This window comes from Acomys minous, assembly GCF_964271855.1.
Source record: "Acomys minous genome assembly, chromosome: 6".
In the NCBI taxonomy this organism is placed as follows: domain Eukaryota; kingdom Metazoa; phylum Chordata; class Mammalia; order Rodentia; family Muridae; genus Acomys; species Acomys minous.
Genome location: NC_140487.1, coordinates 114,253,201 through 114,280,028, shown reverse-complemented (window position 1 = coordinate 114,280,028; position 26,828 = coordinate 114,253,201). Strand labels below are relative to the sequence as shown.

General features: G+C 49.9%; 1 protein-coding gene across 2 annotated transcripts in view; it reads left to right on the top strand.

Annotated features, from left to right (window-relative positions):
• VWA5B1 (von Willebrand factor A domain containing 5B1) overlaps positions 1-26,828 on the top strand; it is a 66,657-nt gene that overhangs the window by 12,706 nt on the left and 27,123 nt on the right. For both annotated transcript variants that reach the window (XM_084785883.1, XM_084785882.1), the window contains exons 2-9: positions 8,177-8,339; positions 10,204-10,347; positions 12,177-12,447; positions 14,717-14,862; positions 15,765-15,896; positions 16,458-16,582; positions 21,458-21,634; positions 26,454-26,564. In XM_084785883.1, the coding sequence (XP_084642009.1) occupies positions 8,201-8,339; positions 10,204-10,347; positions 12,177-12,447; positions 14,717-14,862; positions 15,765-15,896; positions 16,458-16,582; positions 21,458-21,634; positions 26,454-26,564 (1,245 nt within the window). In that variant the 5' untranslated portion in view covers positions 8,177-8,200. The remainder of the gene's footprint in view (positions 1-8,176; positions 8,340-10,203; positions 10,348-12,176; positions 12,448-14,716; positions 14,863-15,764; positions 15,897-16,457; positions 16,583-21,457; positions 21,635-26,453; positions 26,565-26,828) is intronic.

The following is a 26,828-nucleotide window of genomic DNA, read 5'->3' as shown; positions in this document are numbered from 1 at the left end:
CCTGAGACCTTGTCCTGAGACCTATACTTCAGCAGAGATCCACAGGAAATTCTTTATTGGGCAGGTGCAGAGAAAGCTAAGACCTAGAGCACTGACTCAGATGCTCAAGGTGCACAGCTTGTGAACCTCAGAGCCATTGGGCCTGTTTCTCTGCTAGTGGCTCTCTGGGCTCTACCCCCATCAGGCTCCATCACTGCTCTAAACGCATGCCTAGTCACACCTGGGCAAGTTCCTATCTTTGTGCTTTCTTCTTCTTCTTCTTCTTCTTCTTCTTCTTCTTCTTCTTCTTCTTCTTCTTCTTCTTTCTTCTTCTTCTTCCTCTTCTTATTCTTCTTCAGCAGTGCTAGGAATCAAATCCAGGGCCCTGTATACATGCTGGGCAAGCATTCTATCAACATCTCTTTATTTAAATCTCTTTTTAAAATGCCAAAATCCCAGCACTCGGGAGATAGATGCAAGTGGATGCTGTGAGTTCGAGGCCAGCCTGGCCTACAAAGAGAGAGTCCAGGCCAAGGACACAGAGAAGCCTTGTCTCTAAAAACAAAACAAAAAAAGCCAAAGTCCCCTAGCAAAGAGTATGGTCACCCCTGAGCCCCAGGAACCCCAGTGTGGGTGTTCCCCATCCTGTGGCAGCTAGAGATGCAAGTTCCGGAAGTCTTATGCTTGCTCCATTGTCCCTTTGCTTCTCCCACACTCAACACAGACTGAGAAGCAGTCCGGGGCAGAGACAATGGGCTGTGGAAGAGGAGCTGGTGCCCACTGATACTGGCCTCTGGTGAGCTGCGACATATTAGGTCTGAACTTGTAAAGTGACCCCTAATAGTATCAGTTGGCACAGAAGACCTTTAGGGTACCCCTCTGAGAGATCTTTCTCTGAGCCAAGCCTGACAGAGGACATTAGGACAGAAGCTAAGAAGACACAGAGAGGGTCCTCTGAGAACTTGTCAGCCTGTATGTGGTACATAGATGGTTGCACTGCCTTGGACTGTGGGATGTGATAGACAAGGGCGCGTAGGATACGGAAGCCATGGAGAGACAACATCAGATGGACAAGAATGTCAAGAAAGCATTCACAGGGCTGGAGAGATGGCTCAGCCAGTAGAGTGTTTACCATGCAATCAATCAGGAGACCTGGTTTTGAGTCCAGGAACCCATGTGAAAAAAAGTTCAAGCATGATGATCTATATGTGCAATCCCAGTGTTGAGACAGTACACACAGGCTCGCTGGCCGGCCAGCCTAGCCAGAATGATAAGTTCCAGGTAACAGTGAGAGACTTTGTCTCAAAAACAAGGTAGAAGGTATCCTCATGAACCATACATGTGGTTGGCTCTGGCCTCCTTACACATGAACATGGACCTGCTCACACATACTCCATATAGGCACGCGCACACGCACACACACACACACACACACACACACACACACACACACACACACCACACACACACAAACACACATACACTGTACAAACACACACACATACAAACCTGCATCTATCCACATACTTCACACACATGCAGACATGAAGGCTTCATGAAGAAGGCAACAGGAGGATAGGGCTTGCATGATGAACGGGACTTTAAAAGGACAGAGAAGGTGGCAGCCATTATCCTTGAAAAGGGCTCTGGGGTGGCAAAAAAACAACAAACAACAATAAAAGTCGGTTTGGGCTTCAGTAAGAAGATCAGAGGGTCTGGAGGAAGGGGGATGTACAGAACTTGGCAGGAGGTGACACTGGTCAGAGATGAGGACTCAGTGGGGAAAGCCTTGAAGAATGTGCGAGGAATTTGGCTTGTCCCCCCATTGGACAAAGACAATGGAAGCCAGCCCAGGAGGAATGGAGGTGTGTAGGTGTGTGTGTGTGTGTGTGTGTGTGTGTGTGTGTGTGTGTGTGTGTGTATGCACACATGTGTGTGGTGACGGAGAGGATCCAAGAGAAAACAGGCTGAGTTGAAAGACCCATTTCTCAAACCCGTGGGTCAAGACCCCTTTGGGAGTTGAATGACCGTTTCCCAGGGGTCACATATCAGACATCCTGCTCATCAGATATTTCTATTACAATTCATAACAATAGCAAAGTTATAGTTATGAAGTAGCAACAAAAATAATTTTATGGTTGGGGGGGTCACCACAACATGAGGAACTATGTTAAAGGGTCACAGCATTAGGAAGGTTGAGAACCACTGATTTAGGAGGTGATGGAAGTGGTCCAGGGGACACTAGTGAAGTAACAGGCTTAGGTAGAGGTAGAGACAAGAGAACACTCAGGCTTAGAGGAAAGCTTAAAGCACAAAGATGTGTCACTGTGATCAAGTATGTGGCCTCCACGGCCCTGAGGCTTAGGTTCAGCTCCAAGCCTCATCACTTCCCAGCTGTGGGATCTTGAACACATTTCTCACCTCTCTAAGCCTTGATGTATTGTCAAGACAAGGATAGAAGGGGCCAGCAAGGTATCTCAGAGAACAAAAGACACTTGCTGCCAAACCTGCTCACTTTATTTGATGCCTGCCACCCACATTGTGGGAGGAGAGAACTGAGTTCCTCGAGTTGTTCTGCGGGCGTACTGTGTCATTCGTGTACACACACAAACACACACACACACACACACACACACACACACACACACACACACACACACGCGTGCTTGCAATAAAACAATAAAAGATTTTAAAGAAAGATAGAGAAGAGTAGCTGCCTCTAAGACATGTTTCCAAATTACATGTTCAAGGCACTCAGAATGGGTTTCATCCATTCACTGAGCATCTGCTGTGTGCCAACACTGTTCTCTGGGTAACAGGTACAATCTAAACAAACTTAAACAGAACCCCACCCTCGCACAACCATACTCAAGAAGAGCGCAGAAACGCATTAGACAAGACAAACAAAATATACATTTGAACAGGTGTGTGCACTAAGGAAAAAAAAAACGCAGCAAGGGAGTCTGGGAAGTAATGAGTAGCAAGGGGCAAAGCAGTCACCAGTGGGGTCTGAAGATGACGGCATGAGAGTGGAAATAGAAACAAAGCAAGAAAGGAGCAAAGGATGCCGGGTCAGGACAAACCACGGGAGCAGATGCACTGCTCTTGTGCCCAGAGATGCTAATGGAGGCAGGATGATAAAGGGTTTGGAAAGAGAGACCATTGAGTCAAGGGCTACAGAATGTGTGATTGAGACCTTGGAACACAGCAACAGAAAGGGATAGCCAAAAGGCACCAGGGCTCCCTTGGAGAATTTTTTTTCAGGTCACAAGAACGGTGTTCCCTGAGGAGTAAGAGGGACCCAGAAAAGCATCCATCCATCTCTCCCTGCCCCTGAGGGGCCAGCCAGGGATTCAGCAGCCCATCCTACAGAGAGTACAGGTTAGGTACGTCCTAACCCAGGATGCACTCCCAGGAGCTGAATGGATGCAAGTGGTGGCGGAGGCACTATGAGAGAGACTCAGCGGGATGGGCCATGGCCAGGGGCTGGTCCAGGGACTTAGAATGACCAAGCATCCACTAAGAGAAGATGATCTGTCACCAGAGAGAGGGGCCTTGCTACAAAAGACAAGTGGGGGGGGACGGGGCTTAGAGACTGAGTGGCACACACCGAAATGGAACTTAGTGACTTCGGCCACAAGGGGTTCCTCAGAAAAGTCACAGAGGAATCTGGTGGCCACTTCTCTCCCTCAGGAAGACCAGTGGCCAGCTTGGCACTGTGACGCTGCATAAACTCATAATGGATATTTCCTCACTGCCTAATCTACGCAAGGCTATTTCCAGGGGCTTAGGACTTGGCAATGGGAAATATCAGATTCTGCTCCTGCCCTGAGGAGGGGAAACAGATGCTAAATGATAGGCCGAATAAACAGTTATCTGTGTGTGCTGGTGGGATACACCAGCCGTGTGTGCTACCGTGAGCACAGAGAGAGAGAGAGAGCCAGGTGAGTCCTAGAGGTGGGGGAAGGGTGGCAAGACCAAGTAGAACATGGAAAGGGGTCTCTCTGAGTACATCCCTGCCTAAGCAAAGAAAGATCTGAAGGGGGTGGGAGGCAGCCATGTAGCCGTCTATGGGAAGAATGCTTTCAGGCATGGGAGGAACAGGCAGTGCAAAAGACCTGAGACAGAAGAGCTGGAGAGAGGGAAAACAACAACAACAACAACAACAACACATGAGGGTCGCAAGGAAACCAGTTAGTAGGGTCTTAAGAGCCGTGGAACACATTGAGGGGTTTCATCCATGGCAGTCACGTGACTGGGCCCTTCCTGTCAAAGGATTGTTCTGACCGCTCCATCGAGAATAGGCTATAGGGAACCACGGCGTGGCAGCTGTAGAGGTGACAAGATCGGGTCAGAGTCTCCATGTTCAGTCTTACCGTCTCTTGCACTAGTGTCTCTAGTCACACCTGCCTCGTTCCACCACAGAAGCCCAGCACCAAGTGTCCTTTACTGTCCTCGAGGGCAGTTATTCATTCATTCCGCCTTATAAATATTTATTGAGGCAGGCATAAATACAAATAATGTCGAGGCCAGGCAGACGGCCATCATTTGAGATTTAGCATTTCTAGGCCACCAGAGGCCAGCTTTGATGCCCCAAAAAGCTCACAGAGAATTCATGTAGGGATCTCATCCAGGATTTCACCAGAGAACCGAGGCTGGCTCCCCAGGCCACGCCCATCACTCCACCTGTCTCCCAGAACATCAAACAGCACCAAAGGTCTCCCAAGAGAGTGCCGTGTCTTGTCTTCATATCCTCAGAGGCTAGCAGCCCTGGATCACAGTAGGTGCTTATCAATGCTGGAAAGCATGCATGAATAAGGGCCCATGGGAGGTTCTTTTTAAACTATACCTATTATTTTCAAACTCTTGTACACGCATATGCTGCCGAGCACCCCATCTTCTCCCGTCCCTCTTTTTGTCATCTCTCTCCCTCCCGTTGGTCCCCCTTTGTCCTCCATTGACAATTTTACTTCTACTTTCGTGATACCTGAGTCAGTGTACACACATGTGATGGTACATATCTACATAAAGTCTGGGACCCACACGTGGGAGAAAAACTGGCTTAGCTTCTTTAATGTTGTTGGCCCCAGCGGCACCCATTTTCCCTCAAATGACGTGACTTCATTCTTCCTGATGAGTTTCAAATGTTCCACTGTGCTGTACACCACATTTTCTAGACAACTGCTATTCTGACAGGTGGGATGGACCCTCCAGCATGGATTTGACTTGCATTTTTCTAGTGAGACTGAATTGGGTTTTGTTGTTGTTGTTGTTGTTGTTGTTGTTGTTGTTGTTGTTTAAGACTGAGACCTCTAGAGAGATCTCTAGTCTATTCCTGGAGTCCCCACTAAGAGACTGAGTCCATTGTCGATGCAAATGCATAGGAATAGGAACTTATTGAACCATCGAGATGGGGTCTATCCAGCTCTTTCAAGCTGCAGACCCCAAGAAACAGAGGCACAGGCCTTTTATAGGTTTTAGACAAAGAAATGAGTTTTACAGTATGTGATTGGTTGGCATTTGAGCAGAAAAGCTGCAAGCAGGGAGTTACAAGACTTGGCGTTTGGTGGTTGGATAATGGGTGGACGGGCAAATTAACCTGTGGAAGAGATTGGTTGAAGCAGTCACAGGGGTCGTTTAGGAACTTTTTTAGGTGGGGAGGGGTAGTGGAAATTTTAAAAACAGCTGGTTGTCCTTGAGTCCAGCTGGACCCTGAGCACAGACTGAGACCTTGAGTCAAGTTGGATTCTTCAAGGTTTTTCCTGTCCCTGCCACACACACACACAGTGATCTGATATCTGTCTGTCCTTGGTTCAAGCTGGACCCTCTAGAATTTTACATGCTTTGGCCTTAATGGGGGTCTTTAAGGGAGGACTGAGTAGGCTGACTTTTACATTTTTCTAGACTTTGGCCTTAATGGGGGTCCTTAAGGGGGCTGTTCCTTCATTCCCCCCTTCTTCTTGTAACTGCTTCAATCTTGAAGCAGTTGTTGTTGTTGTTGTTGTTGTTGTTGTTGTTGTTGTTGTTGTTGTTGTTTGGGGCTTTTTTTTTGGCCATTTATATTTCATCTTTTGAGAATTGTCCATTTCCTTAATCCACTAATTAATTAGGTTGTTTTATTTCTTGTTGTTTAGTTGTGAGTTCTGAGTATAGTCTAACCCTAGGTTTTCTCCCACCTTGTAGTCCATCCTTTCTCACAATCGTTTCTGTTGCTTAATAACTTGGTCCCAGTTGCCAATTGTTGGCCTTCCTGTGGGCCAGCATCAAGCGGGTCTTCTTAGAATCAGTCTGGCCCTTGTTAGCAGAATCTCCCATCCACACCCACTCTCTGGGAGGAGTGAGGCGGACAAGATGCTCTTGTCACACTCTACCCCAGAATGTCCCAAAGTTTAAGTCCAAGTTCCCTCACATCTGGTGCTGCCTGTGTTTCCCCTGTGGACATTCTGAACAGTAGTGAAACTGGGAAAGGAGGAGGAGGGAGGGCAGGCCACAAGGAGCACTGGGGGGTGGGGTTGCGGTTCACTCAGGAAATGAAATCTGTCATCTTTGTTTGCCTCCCGCAAGAGGCCAGCCTCCCCTCTAGCCACCAAGACAGAAAACAAAACACTGGAACTGGCAGTGTACTCCCGGCTCTCTGCCTCCAGTTATCAGTCAGCCTGTCAGGAGATAAGCCCAGCCGAGAGCTGTCTGGGCTCCAGCCACAAGGGAGAACATAATTAAAAAGATGATGCTGGCCCTGGTGGTGGGTGGAGCACCTGACCATCCCACCGACTAGGACAGGACTGAGATGAAAAGCACAACCTTCCCTGAGAAAGGGCAGAGTCATCAGCCCTTATCAAATAGCCTTGCAAACAGACGGCCAAAGGTCACCAGACGGGGTCGCTTTGCCTGTCTTAGACATAGAGAGGACAACCCAGAGAGAACCCCGTCTCCAACATGTACCCCACTCTATTTGCTTCCTACCTAGCTACATGGGAGGTCCTCAGAGACCCAAAAGATCCCTTCCATTCATTGTCCTGAAGACTCAGCACCCCTGAAAGCCTAAGTGTTGAAAGGATGAAGCAATTTGTTATTCTTTTCACTCAATTGGCACGTAGGGGCCAATGGAGAACAAATTAGGTCCTGCCCACACCCAAGTACAGAGAGTAGTTTTTTTTTAATCCTCATAAAACATAAGGTGCTTCAATGAACAGATAGAAATATAACATAAGAGAGAAGAGGAGCTGTGAGAGAGGGATCAAGGATGCTTAAGGAAGAGAAGAAAGTTCCCAGATAAAAGATGGGAGTGGGGCAGGAAGCTGCACAGACCAAGCATGTTTGAACTTCAGTGTTGAGCAGTAGGGCAAGAAATGGGCCCTGGGCTACTGTAAGAAGTCTCTCTGGCATTCGAAAGACATTGGTCAGTAAAAGCGGGTGTCCGGCGTGGTGAGATGGGCTCACTTTGTGTGCTGGAATGGGCCTGATGACCATTGGCTTCATCAGGGAAGAGTAAATTCATCTGAAGTAAAGACTAGGTGGACACAGTACCCCCAGCACCTGGGTGCTGAGGAAAGGAAAGGAAGGTGGTGGACAGTGGAAGGGGCTTTCCCTGAGAGAGGTCTCAGCTCTAGCCCTGGCTTGGGCATGGCAGGGGGCCGGGGGCGACAAGAAAGACACACCTTGGAAGGATGGCAACTCCCTGACTTTGGTGTCTTCGCTGATTTAGACCCCTCACAACCCAAGTGTTGACTGTAGTGAGCTGGTCCTCTACAGCCACATGAAGGAAACTCGGGGAGCTGTCTCCCCAAGACCTTCATTTTGCAGAGAAAACTGTGATGCTCAGTGACCAAAGGGCTTACCGGGATGGGGCTGGGGTGAAAACTGAGTCATTTCCACCCAAGCACAGACCACGGGGGGGGGGGGGGGGGGAGGGAGGGGGAATGGGGTGGTGGTGGGGGGGGGCGCAAGTAAGAGTCCCCTTGTTTGGTTAGACACTTCAGCACTGGCTCTGACTATGGGTGAGTGCCAGCAGGCTTTACAGAGTTCCTCCCATGTGACATGAGGTGTCACTGACCATGCCCCCTTCTTTCAGGGTACCCACTACCTCTGAAATCTCAACATAAACGAGGCTCCAGTTTTTAGGGCATTCAAGTGAGGAAATTAGGCTTGGGGGAATCATGGGCCTTCCCTCAGTACCTGACTGCCCTGTCTCCTGCAGACCCTGAGCTGAGGAACCCACAGAATGCCCGGCCTGCTGAACTGCATCACGGGGGCAGCCCTGCCTCTCACAGCATCTGATGTCACTTCCTATGTCAGTGGCTATGCCCTGGGCCTGACGGCCTCCCTCACCTATGGCAACCTGGAGGCTCAGCCCTTTCAAGGTAAGACTCTTTGCTGAGGACTCCCGGGAGCTGCCTCTCCCACACTGAGCCCTCGTCCTGAGTTTACTAGCTGGCTGGCATGGGGCAAGGGTGTGGCCTCTCCGCATCTGCTTCCTTAAGCATAGAGCGGGATTTCCAGGTTGGCTCTCTCCCAGGTTTCAAAGTGAAGGAGAGCTGAAAGCAAGGACAGCCAAGATTTGAGCCAACACTTGGGTTTCTGTAGGGAAGGATAGAAGAAGTGCAATGCCTGAAGAAAAGCTGTGAGGGTGGAAAATGTAGATACGACTCATTACTGGGGGGGTTGAAGGTGGGCAGGTTGTCAGGGTAAAGAAAGGGATGGCCGCCACACACCTCTCCTTACCACAAGCAAGGACTGACAGAGGTTTGCCTGTTTGCTTATTTGATTGGTTGGTTGGGGGTCTTTTGTTTTGTTTTGTTTTGCTTTGTTTTGTTTTTTATAAAGGATATGCTGTATAGCTGTGGTATTATTCACTATGTAGTCTCAGCTGGCCACAAACCCTCAGCAATCCTCCTGCCTCACTCACCTCCTAAGCGCTGGGATTACAGGCATGGGCCACCACAACCAACCGAGATCCCTTCTTACTCGAAGCGATGGAGTCTCCTAGTAGCTAACCCATTCTCCCTGCCCCTGTCCCCAAACCCTGCCACCACTTCTGGCCTGCCCTAGGGGCCAGCACTACCTGAAATGAGCCCACATGGGAACATCGTCCTCCTCAGGGAGCCTCACTCTTCTGTTTAAGGGAGCCTAGAGTTGGAGACTGAAAACAGGACCTAGCGAGGGACCCTGGAGACAAAGCTACTGAAAAGCTTTGAGACAGGCCCGTCTACTTTCCTCTTGCAGAAGGAACCAGTGGTCCCATTTCATAGATAAGGAAACTGAGGCTCCAGAGGCTGAGATGTACAGGCTTGTGGAGGTCTCACCATGGTCTCAGCACTGTGCTGCTTCCATGCTAGCGAGAAGATGACTTGAGGCCTTCAAGCTTGCCATCACTGAGAGACTAAACACATGTGCAGAATCTCAGGCTCTGTCCCAAATGAATTCAAGTCCAAACACCAGCAAGACTCCAGGTGACTAGCATATGCTTCATGTGGAAGAAGTTCAGCTCTAAAATGATAGCCAGGCCTGTTGATGCTGGGACTCCCAGATAGTACAGAGACAAAAGCATAAGAATTAAAAATGCAAGCTCTAAGCCAGGCTATGTAGCAAGTTCAAGGCTAGCCTGGGCAACTTAGTAAGACCCTGACTCAAAAATTTTTTTTGAAAAAGTAACAAAAGGGATAAAAACGAAAGTCCATGGTAGAGCACTTGCTCAGCTTATGAAGGGCCCTGGGTTCAAATCCTAGTGCCACAGGGTGTGAGGAAGACATAAAGTGTGGTGCACAGCTCAGTAAATGGCACCACAAGGCTTGCTGTGTGAGCCTCATCTTGTAGATGGGGCTACTAGAGGCTTAGAGATGAGCGTCCTGTCCAGCGCAACAAAGTTAGGGAGCAAGAAAGGCTGGGATTTGAATCCTTCTCTAGCTTTCCATGGCCCCAACCTTTAGTGGTGGCAGTGGCAAACCAGTAATCACGGACTAAAGTCATCACCCAGACATGTACATTTAGGCCTACACACAGCTCAGCGATTTGTTTTCCTTGAAAACCAGACTTTCTGACGCTGGCAGTTCATACACCCAAGAGTCAGAGCCGGCAGGTTTTGGACACAGCTGCCCTTCACAGCCTGCAGCAGCTCTCACCTGCCCATCCCCAGCTCAGCTTATGAGCTGTTGTCCCCTCACGGGCAGACCGAGACATGTAGGGATGGGGCTGAGCACCCTGTGATGCTGGGCCTTACTCTACCAGGTCTCTTTGTGTACCCAATGGATGAAAACACTACAGTGGTTGGTTTTGAGGCAGTTATTGCTGACCGCGTTGTGACCATACAGATCAAAGACAAAGCCAAGCTGGACAGAAGCCACTTGGATATCCAGTCTGCCACTGTTACAGGTAAGGAGACCCACCAAGACCATGATAAGACTGGCCTGGATGGAAGCCACCTGAGGCAGAGCCTCGAGCACATGGCAAGGCAACATGGGACATGTTAGAGGGTGCTGAACCCCAGCCAGGAATCCTGAGGTAGAATGTATGACCATCTGTGCACCTCAGTTTCATTGTCTCTAAAGCAGGCCATTGTCTTTGTTTTCACCTTCAAGGCAAGATGAGGATTAAAAGGCGGGGGGGGGGGGGGGGGGGGCGATTGGCGGGGGCAGGGGTGGGGGGAGAGCAGGTTACACATCATTCAGGCTCAGGCTGTGTAGAATGAGTGACATCACTAGCCAGCGCCTATCCTGTTTTTCATGAGAGATATGAGCTCAGATAAGAAATGAGTCTTGTGGGGCTGGAGAGATGGCTCAGAGGTCATGAGTTCAACCCCCAGCAACCACATAATGGCTCACAACCATCTATAATGTGATCTGATGCCCTCTTCTGGCCTGCAGGTGTACTTACAGGCAGAGCACTGTATACATAATAATAAATAAATAAATCTTTAAAAAGAGAGAAAGAAAGGAGTCTTGTTCAAAGACTGGGGAGATGGCTCAGAGAGCTTGATGCATAAGCATAAAGACTTAAGTTCAGATCCCCAGTACCCAAATAAAAAGTTGGGTGTGGTTGTCTGCACTTATGACCCTAGCTCTGGATGGGGACAGAGATAGAGACGAGGTTATCCCTGGGGATTGCTCATTAACCAACTCAGCCAAAAATCCTCAAGCTTCAAGTTCAGTGAGAGACCCTACCCCAAGAGAATAGTGGAAAGCCGGGTGTGGTGGCGCATACCCATAATCCCAGCACTCAGGAGGCAGGGGCAGACACAGTCTCTGAGTTGGAGGCCAGCCTGGCCTACAGAGTAAGTTCTAGGACAGCCAGGGCTACATAGAGAAACCCTGCTTAGAAAAACAGACAGATAGACAAGCAGACAGGCAGGCAGGCATAATAGAAGTCACCCATCATCTCCTCCAGCCTTGCACTCACAGGTGTGTGCACCTGTCTGGACAGAGGAATAAGTAGTCAGACCCACTCAGTGGTAAAATGATACCTACCAAGAACTAAGCCACAGTTAAATTCTGGAAGCTAGTGATTCCTGCTAGTGAGGAATCCGAAGCTCAGAAAGAGACAGTGGCAGATTCAAGGTCACACAGCATGTTAGTGGCTTGGCCCATACCAAGTAGCACATAATGTAAGCCAATCAGATCACTGGCTGCCATGGATCCAGCTGAAGCTGAAGATGCTAGCATGAGCATCCAGACACACAGTGATTTCTGTCGTGATCTTTCATGGCCTGGGGAAATTGCTAGTACACTCCCGGGAGTAAGCGTGACGGGACATCAAATGTGGCTGTGCTTGGAGAGGTCCTGATGATGTTAGGAGAGGGCAAGGGAGTCCTGACTGGGTACCAGGGAGGTTCTCATGGGGGAGGAGGGTAGTTACGGATGGGTAAGACTAGCCCAGGAGGACTTGGAGAAACGAGCCCTTCAGATGGAAGAAAGATGATGAGCAGAAGCAGGTGCTTCCGCTGGGGTCTGGGTGGGGCTTGGGGTGGGCATGCGATTCTCTGGTGTGGTACTCTGTGTCTCTCAGTCTCCAGTCAGACCCATGAAAGCACAGATCCCCACCAGTGAGCTAATTAGTGGCTGAGCTGCTTAGGCAAGGCAACCTTCCATGTTGGGCCTCAGTTTCCCCATCAGCAAAAGGGGGCTTCTCAAAGCTTCCCCGCAGCAAGCTTAGAGGGGGGTCAGAGATGAGGTCTGCACAGCACCTGACACCAACCTGGCACTCAGGGAACATTCCACAAGAAGGGGTTCCCGTCGCCCCTCATTCCTGCGCACCGGGAAAGGTGGCCTTGGATGAGGATCTGGAGCGGATTCTGTTCGTCGTCAACCTGGGAACCATCGATCCCATGGAGAATGTCACCATCTTCATCAGCACCTCCTCGGAACTCCCCACGCTGCCCAGCGGGGCTGTGAGGTTCGTCCTGCCGGCCATCTGTGCCCCAACTGTCCCTCAGTTATGTACCTACAGATCTGGCTCCCCCAGCCAACAGACTCAAGGGTAAGTAAGAGGCTCTGCCCAGACCAGGATCTGGTCAGGGGCAGCAGAAGAGACAGGGAAGGGACAAGGGAGCTTTGGGACCCTTTTGCTTTCAAAGTTCCAGGGGAAAAAAAAACTCCCTGAAATGCTCCCATTTTGAAACTGGCAGATGTGCAAAGCTTTAGAAATTCCAGGGGGTTATTTTTCAGTGCACTTGAGATTTTTCTGAGCACTTACTATGTGCTAAGGACTAAGTGTTGGGGATAAAGAAGGGATAAAAGCATGATTCTTACTGTTTAGAGACTTGGAGGGGAGCCAGGCATGGTGGTACTCACCTTAAATCTCAGTACTCGGGAAGCAGAGGCAAGTGGATGGAACTTTGTGAGCTCAAGGCCAGCCTGGTCTACATTGTGCATTCCAGGACAGCCAGGACTACATTGTGAGTCCCTGCCTCAAAAGCAATAACAACAAAAATCAAAAGGAAAAGATCATTATTATCATGCAACAGCCATGTGATTCTTCATGCATGTGGCTCAAACGCATAACCAATTGTATAAAAGCTGTGGTCCGGGAGAAGTCCTTTGGGCTAAGAGGATGTAAAAGGGGCCATGCTCTGGTATCCAGAGACCAGGTCAGGATTCACTGACACCTTGACAGTGAGGACGGGGCCCTAGGGAGGAGCAGACACAGACAACAGGTGACAAACTGCAAGAGAATGGGGAGGGGGGAAGGGCTGCTGTTTTACCTATAAGAGACCAGGGTTAAGCAACAACTATGTTCTTCTTCCTCCTCCTCTTCCTCCTCCTTTTTCTCCTCCTCTCCTCCTTCCTCCTTATTTCTCCTGCTGCTCCCTCTTCTCATCCTTTCTCCTTCCTCCCTCCTCTTCCCACATCCTCCCTCTCCCTTCCCTCCTCCCCTTCCTCCTCCTTTTCTCTTCTTCCTCCCTGTCCACATCCTTTCTTCCTCCTCCCCAACTCCTTCCACTTCCCCTCACTTCCTTCTCCCCCTCTTCCTCCTGAGCCGCTGGGGATGAAAGCCAGATCCTTATACTTGCTATACAAATGCTCTTCTGCTCTGGACGCTATGGGGAAACATTCTAGAAAATAACTGGGACAGAGGGTACACAAAGATCCCAAGGCTGCAGCAGGTCTGGTTGGCTGTTGTGGGCCTGACTATGGCTATAGCAGAGCCAGAGGGATAGAGGAAGAACTAAACCCGGGGAGGGGGGAAGGGGAGCAGATCATGTAGATCTCGAAGATGCCAGAAGCAAGTGGCAAAGCAGACCCGGACAGGTATCATCAGCTCATGTGTCACATTCAAGGACTGCCCATGGGGCTACACTGTGGGTTTAACAGGCAAGATCTCACTGGGACGTTCTGAACTGTGGTAGACCAGAGAGCCCTGATGAGCTGGCCCTTCATCCCAGCTGGGGAAAGTCGACAGCTATGCTCTTGAGAATCTGTATCATCCCCTCCATGACCCTCACAGCTGCCCACATCGGACACAAGGAAAATTAGAAAGCCAGCTGATGTGGTGTTTGTTGGTTGGGCTGTAGGAAGGAGGGGACTCCTGTTCACTGCCAGGGAAATCAGAATTAAACTACAGACCACAAAAGCAGTTTGGCTATGCTCAGCATGTGCCCTTTACCTGGGGCCCAAAGAAATGTTCTTTATAGTGCCAAAGGAAACACAGCAGGGACATTAGCAGTGGTGTTTATGAGTCTATGGGTGAAGTGGGTGCATGGCAAAGGATGCTCCTATGTGGCATGGAGTTAGCAGCAGGAACTTTGGTGACAGCCATGCAGACAGAATGAGTAAAAATCATTAAGAGGGTCACTGCGATGCATGCTAGGCCATAGACACAAGGCAATGTGACCCTACAAGTCATCTGTACCAGACCCAGGCAAGCTGCCAGCTCTGCCAAATCCAAACCATAAGCCCTTGGGTGAGTTGCCTCTGCTTGCGGGGCCTCAGATCCTCATGTAGGAAGCTGGGCGCTGGTGTCATCCTCCTGGGTTCATGAGGAAAATGATGGGGATTAAGGCACTGGAAACCCATGCCTGGATCTTGACCCATCATAGGTACTACCCAGAGATAGTTATAGTTTCTCTCCTGTATCCAGGCCCCTCCCTGAAGTCAGGCTGAATGAGATGACGGAGGTCCTGGGATGGGAGGAGGGTGAGCTGTTTGAGACCCATAGCGTTCTCATGCTGGCTTGCCTGTGTCTGGGCTTCCTCCTCCTCCCCTTCCTCCTCCCTCTTCCTCTTCCTTGTCCTCCATACCCTCTCTAGCAAAGACCCACACTGCTTCGGTATCCAGACCATGGAACCCTGTAACAGGCTGCGTCTGGCCACTCTCCTGGACACGGAGGTGACCAACCCAATGGAATATGAATTCAACTTTCAGCTGGAGATCCGTGGGCCATGTCTGCTCGCAGGTGAGAGGAAGTGGCCCCGACACAGAGAGAGACAAAGAAGATTGGGGCTTCAGGCTCAAAGCCACCAGAGAGATGGTGGGTGGCCGGGCCACAAGGGACATGAAAACCACCTAACGCAGATAGAAGTTAAGCTGAACCACTCATTCAGAGCTTGATGGGTAAGCTGTCCCAAAGATAAACCTCTCCCCAGGACAGCGTTCAAGTTAACCGAGCCCCACCCTGTGACTTCCCTGAGGAAATACCTTCCAGAGAGTGGTAGGTATCCCAGCCTTCTCCACAGGGCCGTGGCTATAGAGCTGAGCTCTGGCTCTCACTTTGGAGATAGTCTAGCCCCTCCCTGCAGCCTAGCCACCACCCCCAGAGATTCTGGGGGTGCATCCTGGTTATGGGACATTATGAACTTCTCTGAGGGACTCCAACATGCAACCAGGGCTGAGAACTGGAGTTGGATGGTTCTTCTCCTAGCCAGCCTGGGTTTGTTTGTTTGTTTTTTTTTAAGGGTACAGAGCATGGTGTCTTATCAGTGGGCATTAATTGCAACACCAGCTGCATTTAAAGAGCATCCACAAAAAGATATGTAACAATGGAGCAGGGTGCTCTTTCTTATTGCTTATTAGCATTTGGGATACACCCTGCGCCCCAAGAGAAAGCATTCCCATGAATCCGTGCAAAGTCCTGTGGTCAGGAAAGGAAGGGCCACTGGGCACCATCTTCAACACAATCTACAATGGAGGGAGCTGAAGAGAGTACCCATCCTCCCACACCAAGACAAGAGTCCATGTTAGGGCTGGCCTGTCAATCATCCACAGCCTAAGTCCCATGCTCTCTCCCCACCCCAGCTCCTTTCTCTCTTGCACTCCTAAGTATGTCCCTCCCCGATCCTGTCTTTCTGTGCCACTCAGGGGTGGAGAGTCCCACGCATGAAATTCGAGCAGATGCTGCCCCATCAGCACACTCGGCCAAGAGCATCATCATCACCTTGGCCAACAAACACACCTTTGACCGGCCAGTGGAGATCCTTCTCCACCCCAGTGGTATGGTACCCAACATGGGTCTCTGCAGCCCCTGTGGGAGATATCTAGTCAGCGCAAGACTTGGGGGCACTATGGGAAATGGGGGAAGCAACCAAATACTTGCCCCAGGGAAATTTATAAGTATCTGGCAGAGCCAAATTCCCAGCCCCAGGTGTCATCTTCCTGGGTGGCCTTGAACCCCTAGGCTTGCTAAGCAGACCTGCTGTGACAATTCACCCTCAGGCACGGGGGCGGGTGTGTGTGTCATCCATTGCTTCCTCAAAAACTCACAAAATGTCCAGTCCTGAACAGATTCCACAGGTATTTGGCTCAGCCCCAGTCTATTTTACATAAGGGTAAACTGAGGCCCATGGGAAGAAGGTGGTGCTAGGCTTCCTCAGCTCCTTAGCTGAGGAAGTAGGGCTCCTGGCCCCTACTGCTTTACACATTCAGGGATGTCATTCTCTTCTCCAACTAGAAACCCACCAACCCTCACCCCAATGAAGAAATCACCCCTAGACCACAGCCCTAAAGTGACCCTCACACCCAGGCGTGTTCTGAGCGTTGATCTTGTCTGTGCAGAGCCCCACAAGCCACACGTCCTGGTGGAGAAAGGAGACATGACCCTGGGGGAATTCGACCAGCACTTGAAGGGAAAAGCAGATTTTATTCGGGGGACCAAGAAGGACAGCAGCGCTGAGCGAAAGGTGAGACACTGGTGGCAGAGCTGGGAGGCACTAGGGACTCGGTCTCACTAAACGATGGCGGGCACTGAACCCTAAGTGGAGGGCATGACTCCCCCTGAGGCAGCATCCTAGGCTGGTGGCAGAGCCTGAAGAAGGAGTCAGAGGCATTTCCTTCTGGGGTCCCAGATACCGCAGGGAAGGTGGGAGTGGACGTCCTGATGCAAGTCAGCTTCTCCCAGCATCCCCTAAAATTCCTAAGCCTGGCAGGATTTGCAGCTAACTGTAGATGCCACCTTGGCCTTATTTTTTCAAGCCACTCTGTCCCTACAGCCTCCTTGTCATCTCCTGGGTCCCCTTCTCCTAAGGAGGCCCTTGTTCTTGCGCCATCTGGGATCTTCACTTTCTCCTACAAAATGGATGAAAGATGGACCAGGAAAGCAAGGGAACTTTCCCTCTACTCTTCCCCAACCTAAGGAGGCATTGGCTGCAGCAGGGCAGGAGAGCGCTGAACCCACAACCACACTTGAGCCCAGTGATCTCTCTTTCACACATCCCCCACCCCCCGCTGCCACCCCCACCCCCGCCCCTACCCCCACCCCACCCCCTCTGCCCTGCGCACAGCACATATCCTGAATGCCACAGTAGCACATCTCTTTCTATTGGCTCATTTGCTGGAGAGTGGTCTGAGGTCTAGTACCCAATGTTACCTCTAGAGTTTGATCTGGGGCTAGATAACACTCCTGGACCGAGGTTCAGTGTAACTGCGCATAACTGTTCCTCACCTTCCTACGGCCCTTGATGATACAGGGCAGTGAGAAGGGAAACGAACAGGAAAATGTGAGTGACATAACTGCTTACATCAACCCCACTGTGGGACACCCCCCCCCCCCGGAAACCTCTGCTGGGGAGGTGTAAGAAGGAGAGGGGGGAGGGGAGGAGAGAAGAGGGGAGGAGAAGGGAGGGGAGGAGAGGGGAGGAAAAGAGGGGGGAGGAGAGGAGAGGGGAGGGGAGGAAAGGAGAGGGGAGAGGAGAAGAAGAGAGAGGAGGGGAGGGGAGAAGACAGGAGAGGAGAGGAACACTTGTCTTCCAGATGAATTTGCTAGAAAGGGAAGCTGAGCTAGGTCTCAAAGATGAGGACAGGCATGGCATGCCAGAGGTGCCATCAAGGTCCCATAACAAATGATGGTGTGGAGAGGGTAAGACCCAGCCCCCTTCAAGGCCTGGAGATGGCTGTCCTGGCTGCCAGACCTTAAATCAATTAGCTCTGGGACCGCTGTGGCAAATGAGAATTAATTTACCACCTTGGGTTAGTTATGCAAATAGCCCGTATTCTCTCTTGAGTTCTGAGAATGACAGTGATCAAGAGGCAGCTGCTCAGAAATGATGAGTGTATTGTAATTGGATAATGGCAGCTTGAGGAGTCCTTAGAGAATCCAGAGCCAAGCACCCAGCCGGCCCTCTGAAAGGCAGAATCAGGTTGCTGAAAGGAGCTCCTGTGGCTAACAGAGGTGGCTGTTTCTGCTTTGGGCTCTGTCACCCAAAAAGCCAAGCTGGACAAAGGGGCTCTGGGTGGGAGGAGAATAAGATCCACAGGTGGGAAAAAAGTCAGGTCAGAGGCATCCGGAAGGCAAGCATCACCCAGAAAGGATGGGTGATGAACTGTCCCTAGCTTATTTAGTAAAGAAAGAGCAGGGCATGGTTTGGAGGAGATGGAAGTCCAAAAAGAGACGCTGAAACAAGTTAACCAAAATGATGCTCACAGAGGTCAGTAAATGCACGCACAGAGCAGGGCAGGGCTTGGAGAAAGAGATACAGTGTCTCCTTCTTTCATTCAACAAACACTAAATGCCTAACAGACGCCAGGCTCTTTCTTGGCACTATAGAGACAGCTCTGGAAAGGACGCATTCTTTGCCTCCAGGACCTTATATCCTAGAACAGGAAACCCAATCAATGAGCAAGATTGGCTGGGAGAGGGGTTGTCACCATGGGAGAAATCAGACAGGAGGACAATATGATGACAGGTGCTCTTTAGACAGGTGCCAGGCAAATGCTCATCTGAGAACAAGATCCGGGTGGCAGAAAAGCCCACAGGGAGTGGGCAGAGGGAACACAGGTTCTAGAACTGCAAGCAGAAACAGCAGGATGAGGCTGAAACATTCAGAGTGGAGGAGTGGAGACACCTGGGGGTTCACAAAGTACAGCTTATAGTATTGGGGGGGGGGGTGTTGCTGGATGCTGTGTGTACATGGAACACAGGGAAGAAAATGAAGCCAGCAAGAGGCGACTGTGGAGATGTGGCAAGAGAAGAGTTCCCCACCCCCAAAACTTGGGTAGTTCCACCACAGAGTCAGCAAACCAGGATAAGCTCGGGTGTCTGTTGGGTAAGGAGAGGCAGTCTCTGCTTCAGAATGGAATGGGAGGGGTCTGGAAAAGAGAAACACTGAGGACACATCTCTGGTGTGAGGTCTGGATGGGTGCTGATGCACATTGTTAAGATGGGGAAAGGAACAAAGGGAGATTGAAAAATATAGACACAGGGTGATGTGTGGATACAGACAGCCTGGGGTGGGGGAAGTGGGGATGGAGGAAATAGGTCCAATTCAGAGTGAGGGTCTGCACAGCATGTGATCTGGGGCAAACCCCAACCCCCTAGCATAACTATAAGGATGGTTAGAGGGTAGGGATACTTGCCTGAAAAGCTGAGATTAGCCCCTAGAACCAACATGATGGAAGGAGAAAACCAATTTATTTTATTTTTTTAAAGATTTATTTATTCATTTATTATGTATACAATGTTCTATCTGCATGTAGATGGTTGTGAGCCACCATGTGGTTGCTGGGAACCGAACTCAGGACCTTTGGAAGAGCAGCCAGTGCTCCTACCCTCTGAGCCATCTCTCCAGCCCCGAGAAAACCAATTTATACAAGCTACCCTCTGACTTCCACATGGCCACCCTTGTATGCATATGAACACACAACAATAACAGTACTAACAATACACCAACAAAAAAAAGTGAATAAAGTAGGAACTGGGCTAGCGAAAGGTTTAGGCAGTAAAGTGCTCTGCTGTGTAAGCATGAAGACCTGAGTCCCATCACCAGCACCCACATAAAAGCCAGGCACACAGAGGTCTCAGGCCTGGGATCTCAGCACTGGGGAGGCAAAAGCAGGAAGATCCCTGTGGGTTTCTGACCATCTGGTCTACCTGAACTGGTGATATCCAAGTTGAGAGGTCCCGTCTAAAAAACTAAGGAGGAGGGCAATTGAGGAAGACACCCAAAGCTGATGTCTGGCCTCCATCTGTGTTCACACACACACACAAGGGAACATACACACATGATGATAAAAAGTAAAATAAAATAGAAATAGACCAAAGCTGCTGTCCCTCCTGTACTGTCCCTGATCCATCTCTTAACTGAGCCCCATGGGAATCCCTTGAGATACAAGATGGTGCAGCACAGCAGCTAGTAGAAAATGCTGCATTCAGTATGAGAGGTGCCTGAATGCCCCAGGACAGGCAACAGCAGCCATAACAACAATAATGCCATTGAACCTGCCAGGCAGCCAACGCCACAGGTGTGGCATTCCATCCACATGACAACTCCACAAGGCATGCACACATGTCCTCATTTTGTGGATGAGGAAAACTAAGCAAGCCTAGCCACCTAGAAGGGTGGAGAAAACGTTCCAAACATGAAAAATGAAAAGGAGGAGGAATTTGCCAGTGGAAGAGATCCAGTAAGCAGGTGGGGCGGGGCAAGCTTTCAAGCAAGGTGAACCAGAAAAGGGCTTACATCCAGTGTGAGCATGAAAGATCATTATTGAGTTAGGGGGTCCCTCCCTCTTGTGTGCTAATGTAGCTCATCCTCAAAACCACTGTAAGAGGTAAATGTTTCACCCCACTGTACATGGGAGGGGATAGCCACAGGAAGGACTTATCTGATACCACACAGTCAGATGGAGTCGGAGTTGGGGTTCAAACTCAGAAACGTGCAAAGCTGTGCTTACTGTCGCAACCTGTGACATTCTGGTAAGCACAGGAGCCAGGAGCGGCCAGCCTCGGAGATTTTGACATAGAGTATAAGTTGGATCTAGCTGGTGCTTGGTGAGTGATGGGGTAGGGGGTGGGGCGTGATGCTAACATGCGCCCCAGGATTCTTTAATTGTCCAAGTGTGGCATGATTTTTTTCTGGGGTGATGTGAACAAATGTCTGTGCACCCCAGCTAGGACACCAACAATGGACAGAGAAATGATTCCACCTCAAGTAAATTAGTAAATCAGTGAGTATGGGGTTACTTATGGAACCATGGTTGACTCAAAGGCAAGCTGCCTTATTCAACGGGCCAAATGAGCATGAACAGTGACTCACAGACACTGCATCCTGAAAGCTCCCTGCACAACGTGGGCACATTGAAAAGTCTCCTTTCCCCCAGCAGTTAATGCTTCTTCTAAAACCCCAGGCAGAGGCCTTGTGAATTCTGTTAGGCTTCAGGACAGCCCTGAGTCCTGTGACTTGTGTTGACTTCCCAAACCCTGTAGGTTTAATTTCCTTCCTGAGTTTTTTTGTTTGTTTGTTTGGTTGGTTGGTTGGTTTTTTTGTTTTGTTTTGCTTTGTTTTGTTTTTGCTTGTTTGAGTTTTGGGTTTTAGTTTTTCAAGACAGGGTTTCTCTGTGTAGCCTTAGCTGTCCTGGACTCACTTTGTAGACCAGGCTGGCCTCAAACTCACAGTGACCCGCCTCTCTCTGCCTCCCAAGTGCTGGGATTAAAGGCAGGCACCACCACGCCCAGCTCCTTCCTGAGTCTTGAGGAGCCTCCCTCCCATAGGAGGAAATGTTTTAGTTAGGAGGAAACAGCTACACCACACCAAACCCAAGAGTGTTCCCTCCTCCTCCAGACAGAAGTCATCCGGAAGCGTCTCCACAAAGACATTCCCCACCACCCAGTCATTATGCTCAACTTCTGCCCTGACCTCCAGTCTACGCAGCCCAACCTGAGGAAGACCCAGGGAGAGTTCATCTTCCTCGTCGACAGGAGCAGCAACATGAGCAAGACCAGCATCCAGTGTGTCAAGGTACTGTGTGCGGGATCCCCAACCCCCCAGGAGACAGGGCTCAACTGTCTCAGCTGTGCTTTCCTCTGCCTGGCTTCCAGAGGACTTTATGTTCTGAGAAGCCACTTGTTCAAAATCAGTTTAAGCAGAGACACCTAAACTCAATTTGCTCCCAAAATAAACCCCTTGAAGAGATGGGAGCAGAAGCAGAGATGCTGTGTGTTTGCAAGGCACGAGGTCCTTCACTTTCTGCAAACTTGTGCAGCAAACCTGTGCTGGATGAGGCACTCTCCTAGATACGAGTGGAGAGGAGCATGGGAGTCAGGGAGGGGGGAGGGGGAGGGGGAGGGGGAGGGGGAGGGGAGAGGGTGTCGTACATGTGCTAGGAGCCTGGAATGTGTAGAATATTGTGCTAGACCTCCAAGTGCAGCTTGGTGTTTAATCCAACTATCCTAAGAGATTACTCCTATCATCACTGTGAGAAAATGGTTCCTGGGTAGTAACTCACCCAAGGTCACACATGATCTGTGCTCAAACCAGTGGCTGCCTGATTTTTCTCCCCACCTGACATCATAGAGTCACTAGACATAGCCCCTGCCGCATATTAATGGAGCCCAATAGAAAAGACTGGATTTTCTCTGGGTGGGTGGCTAAGTCAGTAATGTGCTTTCAAGGACTTGAATTAGATTCCCAGAATTCATGTCTTTTTTTTTTTTAAAAAAAAGTTTCCAGCTGTGGTGGTGCACACTTGTAATCTCAGCACTGGGAGGCAGAGAGGGGTGGACCTATTTGGCTCACTGGCCAGTGAGGCTAGCAAGCCAGTTCCAGTTCAGTGATAGACCTTGTCTTAAAAACTAAGATGGGGAGTGATCTTGGGGAGGGGGTTGGGAGGCCAAGATGCCAACATACTCAATGCATTCACTTCATTTACAGTCAAGTATGGCATATTGACTTGATAGCCAGTCAGAAGGGCTGGGACTTTGGTTTGTTCTCCCTGCTTAGGAAGCTACACACACATACACACACACACACACACACACACACACACACACACACACACACACACGTGCAGAAGGGTGATAGACCCCCCTCCTTGCCCACTGTGGAGCTCCTCTTCCCTGTCAGGAAAGCATTAATCTTGTTATGGAATTATCCAATGTTCCCTTTTATTGTGACTGCTGCAGGTGTCTGTCTCTCCATCTGGAGTTATGAACTCATTAGAAGAAAGGACTGTCTCATCCTCATCTGTCCCCATGTGGCCTATCTCTGCACTTCTGCATAAAACCTCTCATTCTATTTAGTGAACCGAGTAATAGATTGTAGCTCAGGAGAATGAGAGGGGGGGAACAAGAAAAGAGGGCGCTCTCCTGTCACCCAAGATTCCATCCTTTCCCCCTTATCTTACCCAAAGAGCAAGCTCTTGTTTCCAGGGCAACAGACTCAGCGAAAAAGAGGGCTTGCCAGCTATACTTTAGTCCTCTTAGTCCCTCCTAGTCTTGAATAATGACAAAAGTATCATGGATGGAAGCCAAGATCCTTCCAGAAGTATCTTGACACATGGATGTGAGACTGATTGGGTACCTTCTACCCTGCTGGCCACCAGAGGTGGAGGCAGGTGGGGAGCTGTCTGAGGTGCTGGAGCGCTGCAGTGTACTTCCAGACCCTGGGGTTCTGTATTCCTTTCCATAACCACACTGAGACACTCACCGTGCTCGTCTGAGTGTCCCAGCACCATAAACCTAAAGCCGTCTTTGGAAAGCATGGTGTACCCTGTCTCACATTTCTGGGGTAAGGAAATTGAGTCCTTAAGAGGTGAAATGCTTTTCCCAGGATTACAGGGCTGGTTGAGGGGCCTGAGCCTTCCAGAGCTGTGCTCTTTTTGCATACACTGCATACTAGGGACAAGACATGCCTTCTGGCTTTACCAAGCTCTCTTGTTTTATGTCATTTCTGCTGCATGGCATTGTTGAAGGAGCAACCCCAGGGTCCAGAATCGATTCTGTCGCAATTGCTATGTGGCTTTGGACAAACTGATTCTCAGTGCTGGGCTTTATTCATCCTTTCTATGCAGTGAGGGTGAATGTATGTCACGTGGCCCTCTGCTGCTTTCTCCTTAGCCCAAGTCGACATCAATAATTGATCCTGACTATTTCCCAACACCCACCCCTGCCAAGCCTGGACTGAATCTCTGCGTCCTCCTCATGCAAGCAATCCAGGAAGTTATTATCATTAAAATGAAATTGTTTATGAGCAAAAATCCTTTTTGTGAACTGCAGCCCTCCTCCGCCTTTAGTGCTTCACACTGAGTTCTCTGACCGTGACTTACTCTCTCTGCTCCGTCCTTCAGACCCCTCTCCCTGCGGAGTCTCCCCCCTTGCTTTTCCCTAGTTCCACTCTCCGGACTCAAGGTCATCCCATCACAAATGTCTCGGTGCTGGTGCAATCCGTTCTGCCAAGCGTGACCCTTTCAGAGAAACACACAGAAATTACTCGGGGAAAGCCTTGCCAAGGATAAGGCTGGTTGGGGGCCGGGGAGGGGCAGGGAGGGCGGGATGTTTGAGTCATTCATTATGGTCCACTGGGTAGAAGCTTTAGGGAAAGCAAGGCTCAGGGAGGAGGGAAGGAGTGAAAAATCCAAAGGGCAAAGTTCAGGCAATTTAATTTCCGGCAGCTGGTCTCACTCTTCAGCCACCACTTGCTGCCAAAAGCAGGGCTTTAAAATTCTAATAGGTGTGAGTCGAGACAATCTGTACGGATCAGCAGAGTCTCCTGCCAGCAGGAATATGCATTAGTGGCTAATGAAAAAAGCAGATATTGACTTCCTTTGTAGAGACACAAAATGTATTGACAGAGGCAGTGCAGAGAGACAGTGCGAACATTAAGGAAGCGCCTGATGTGAGTGTTTGCAGAGGGGGCAGAAAAGGGGCTGCAGCAGGGCTATGGTGTCTGGAAGGTATAGCAATTTCAGAATTAACTGGCAACTGTTTGCCTCTATATTCTAGAGTATTATGGTCTGTTCCCCTGAAACCGTGCTGAGGTGCCAGGAGATAGGAGCATGAGTTTACTACATTGGAGTTAAGGGGAGAGCTTTCATTTCTGCCTCTGTGCACATAAACGGGGATTTCAGAGCCGCGTTTGGGGACTTTTTTTTTTATTATGTTTTATTTTCTAGTCCCTCTGGGGTGTGTGCAGATGTCAGAGGACAACTTGTGGGGTTCAGTTCTCTCCTTCCACCGCGTGGGTCCCAGGGATTGGCAGCAAGTGCCATCTCGCCAGACCCCAGAGCTGTATTTGTGAAGGCCAAAGTCAGATGCCTAGGTTTTATGACCCAGAACAGCGCCCCAGCTCTCCTGAGCCTCCAGCCCCATCGCTACAAGACAGATGCATTAGTGCTAAGACAGACTCACTGGCTGGCAATAACAACCACTCACCGTTTCCTCTGTGCCAGGCTGAGGCTCAGACAGACCCAAAGTCAAGTGAGTAATGAGAAGGTGGGGTTTCCACTCAGGTAGATTTAACTTCAAAGTGTACTGCCACTGACCCACTGTGCTATAACTCATGCTGTGGTGGTTGGATGTGGTTGTTCACTGAAGACACGTCATGTTATGATAAACACACTCTACTTCCTGGGCATCGATCACTGCACTGGACATCGTTATTGTCGCCCACAATCACTTCCACTGTTTTTCTGCCTTGCTTGCTTGCTTCCTTTCTATAGCTCCATATACAGTTGAGATATGTAGCCCAGGTTGACCTGGACGCCCCAGACTGGAGCTATGAGCTAGCATTTCCCCCCTGCCTTCAACTCCCCAGGGCTGAGATTTGGGGCTTGCACCACCATAACCAGCTTCATTGATTCCCCACTACCCCTTTTCTCTTTCTCTCTCTTCCTTCCTTTCTTCTTTTTTTTTTCCCCATGTGTATGGGGGAGTGTACTACGTGTATGTGAGAATGCACATTCATGCACCTATGCTCATGTCTGTAGAGACCAGAGTAGTATACTGAGTTCCCTCCTTTAGCCTGCTCTACCTTATGCCTTTACTACAGGGTCTATCCATGGACTGGAAGCTCCCTTTTTCAGTCAGGCTAGGGATTTGATCTTGGGCCCTTGTGTTTGCAAAGAAAACACCCTTACATCTCTCCAGCCCCACAGTATTTCTTTTTTTTAGCACTTACATCAAGATCTCCCGGTAGTGCATAGGAGGCCAAGAGGCATGACTGAATCTTGGCTGCACTGTTTACTAACTGGATGCTCTCCATCCAATCATTTGCCCTGTGTACCCAGCTTCTCATCTGTGGAATAGGGATACCAACGGGCCTGCTGCTGGGGGGCTGGTTAGCAAGGCAACACACTTGAAGTGCATCATCTGCATCTAATAAATATGAGCTAAAGGGACCTCCATGGGGGATCTGTCACTGGTTAATGACAGGCTGATGCTGATGCAGGAGCCTTGGATGAGGGCCAAACACCATTGGATCAACAATGTGATCTCCCTCAACGTCAAGTTTGCTTTGGCAGAGGGGAACGGGCAGACCCTGCTCTCCTCACCTCTGAAAGTCAGCAAGAGGTGATGGAACTCCGAGGCCATTGCAGGGTGTCTCTGATGAGTCAGGCCTGTTATACGGGTGAAGAGTCATATGCTGAGAGCTTGGATGGGTCAGCCTCTAGCCAGGACTGGCGGACTGTATGATACATGGAGAAGGAGTCCTGGATGCAGATAGTCAACAGATCCCTTTGTGGGGGGGAGGGGCCATGCTGAAAATGGCAGCACTGGTGCATGGTGACGGAGTGACAGTAGCCCCTGTCTGAGTCCTGAGTAACCCCTCTCTTGTCTGGCAGGAGACCATGTTGGTGGCCCTTAAGAGCCTCATGCCAGCCTGTCTCTTCAATATCGTTGGTTTTGGATCCACCTTTAAAACAGTCTTTCCTTCCAGTCAGAGCTACAATGAGGTAAGAAGAGAAGGCAGTCTGGGCCTGGGTGGGTGATGGGCAGTGGTGAACAGAGGGAGGGGAGGGAACAACGAAGAGGTCATCTTGGGGGACAGTCTCGGATGCTGCCCACCCAGGGAGAGCCCAGATAACAGATGGGGCAGCAAACTGAAGCAAAGCCATGCTTGATGGGGCCTTCAAAAATCCTCTGCCGCTTATAATAAAGTCTATGAGAACATGGGGGATGGAGAGCAGGGACAGAGGACAGGGGACACATCTATTATG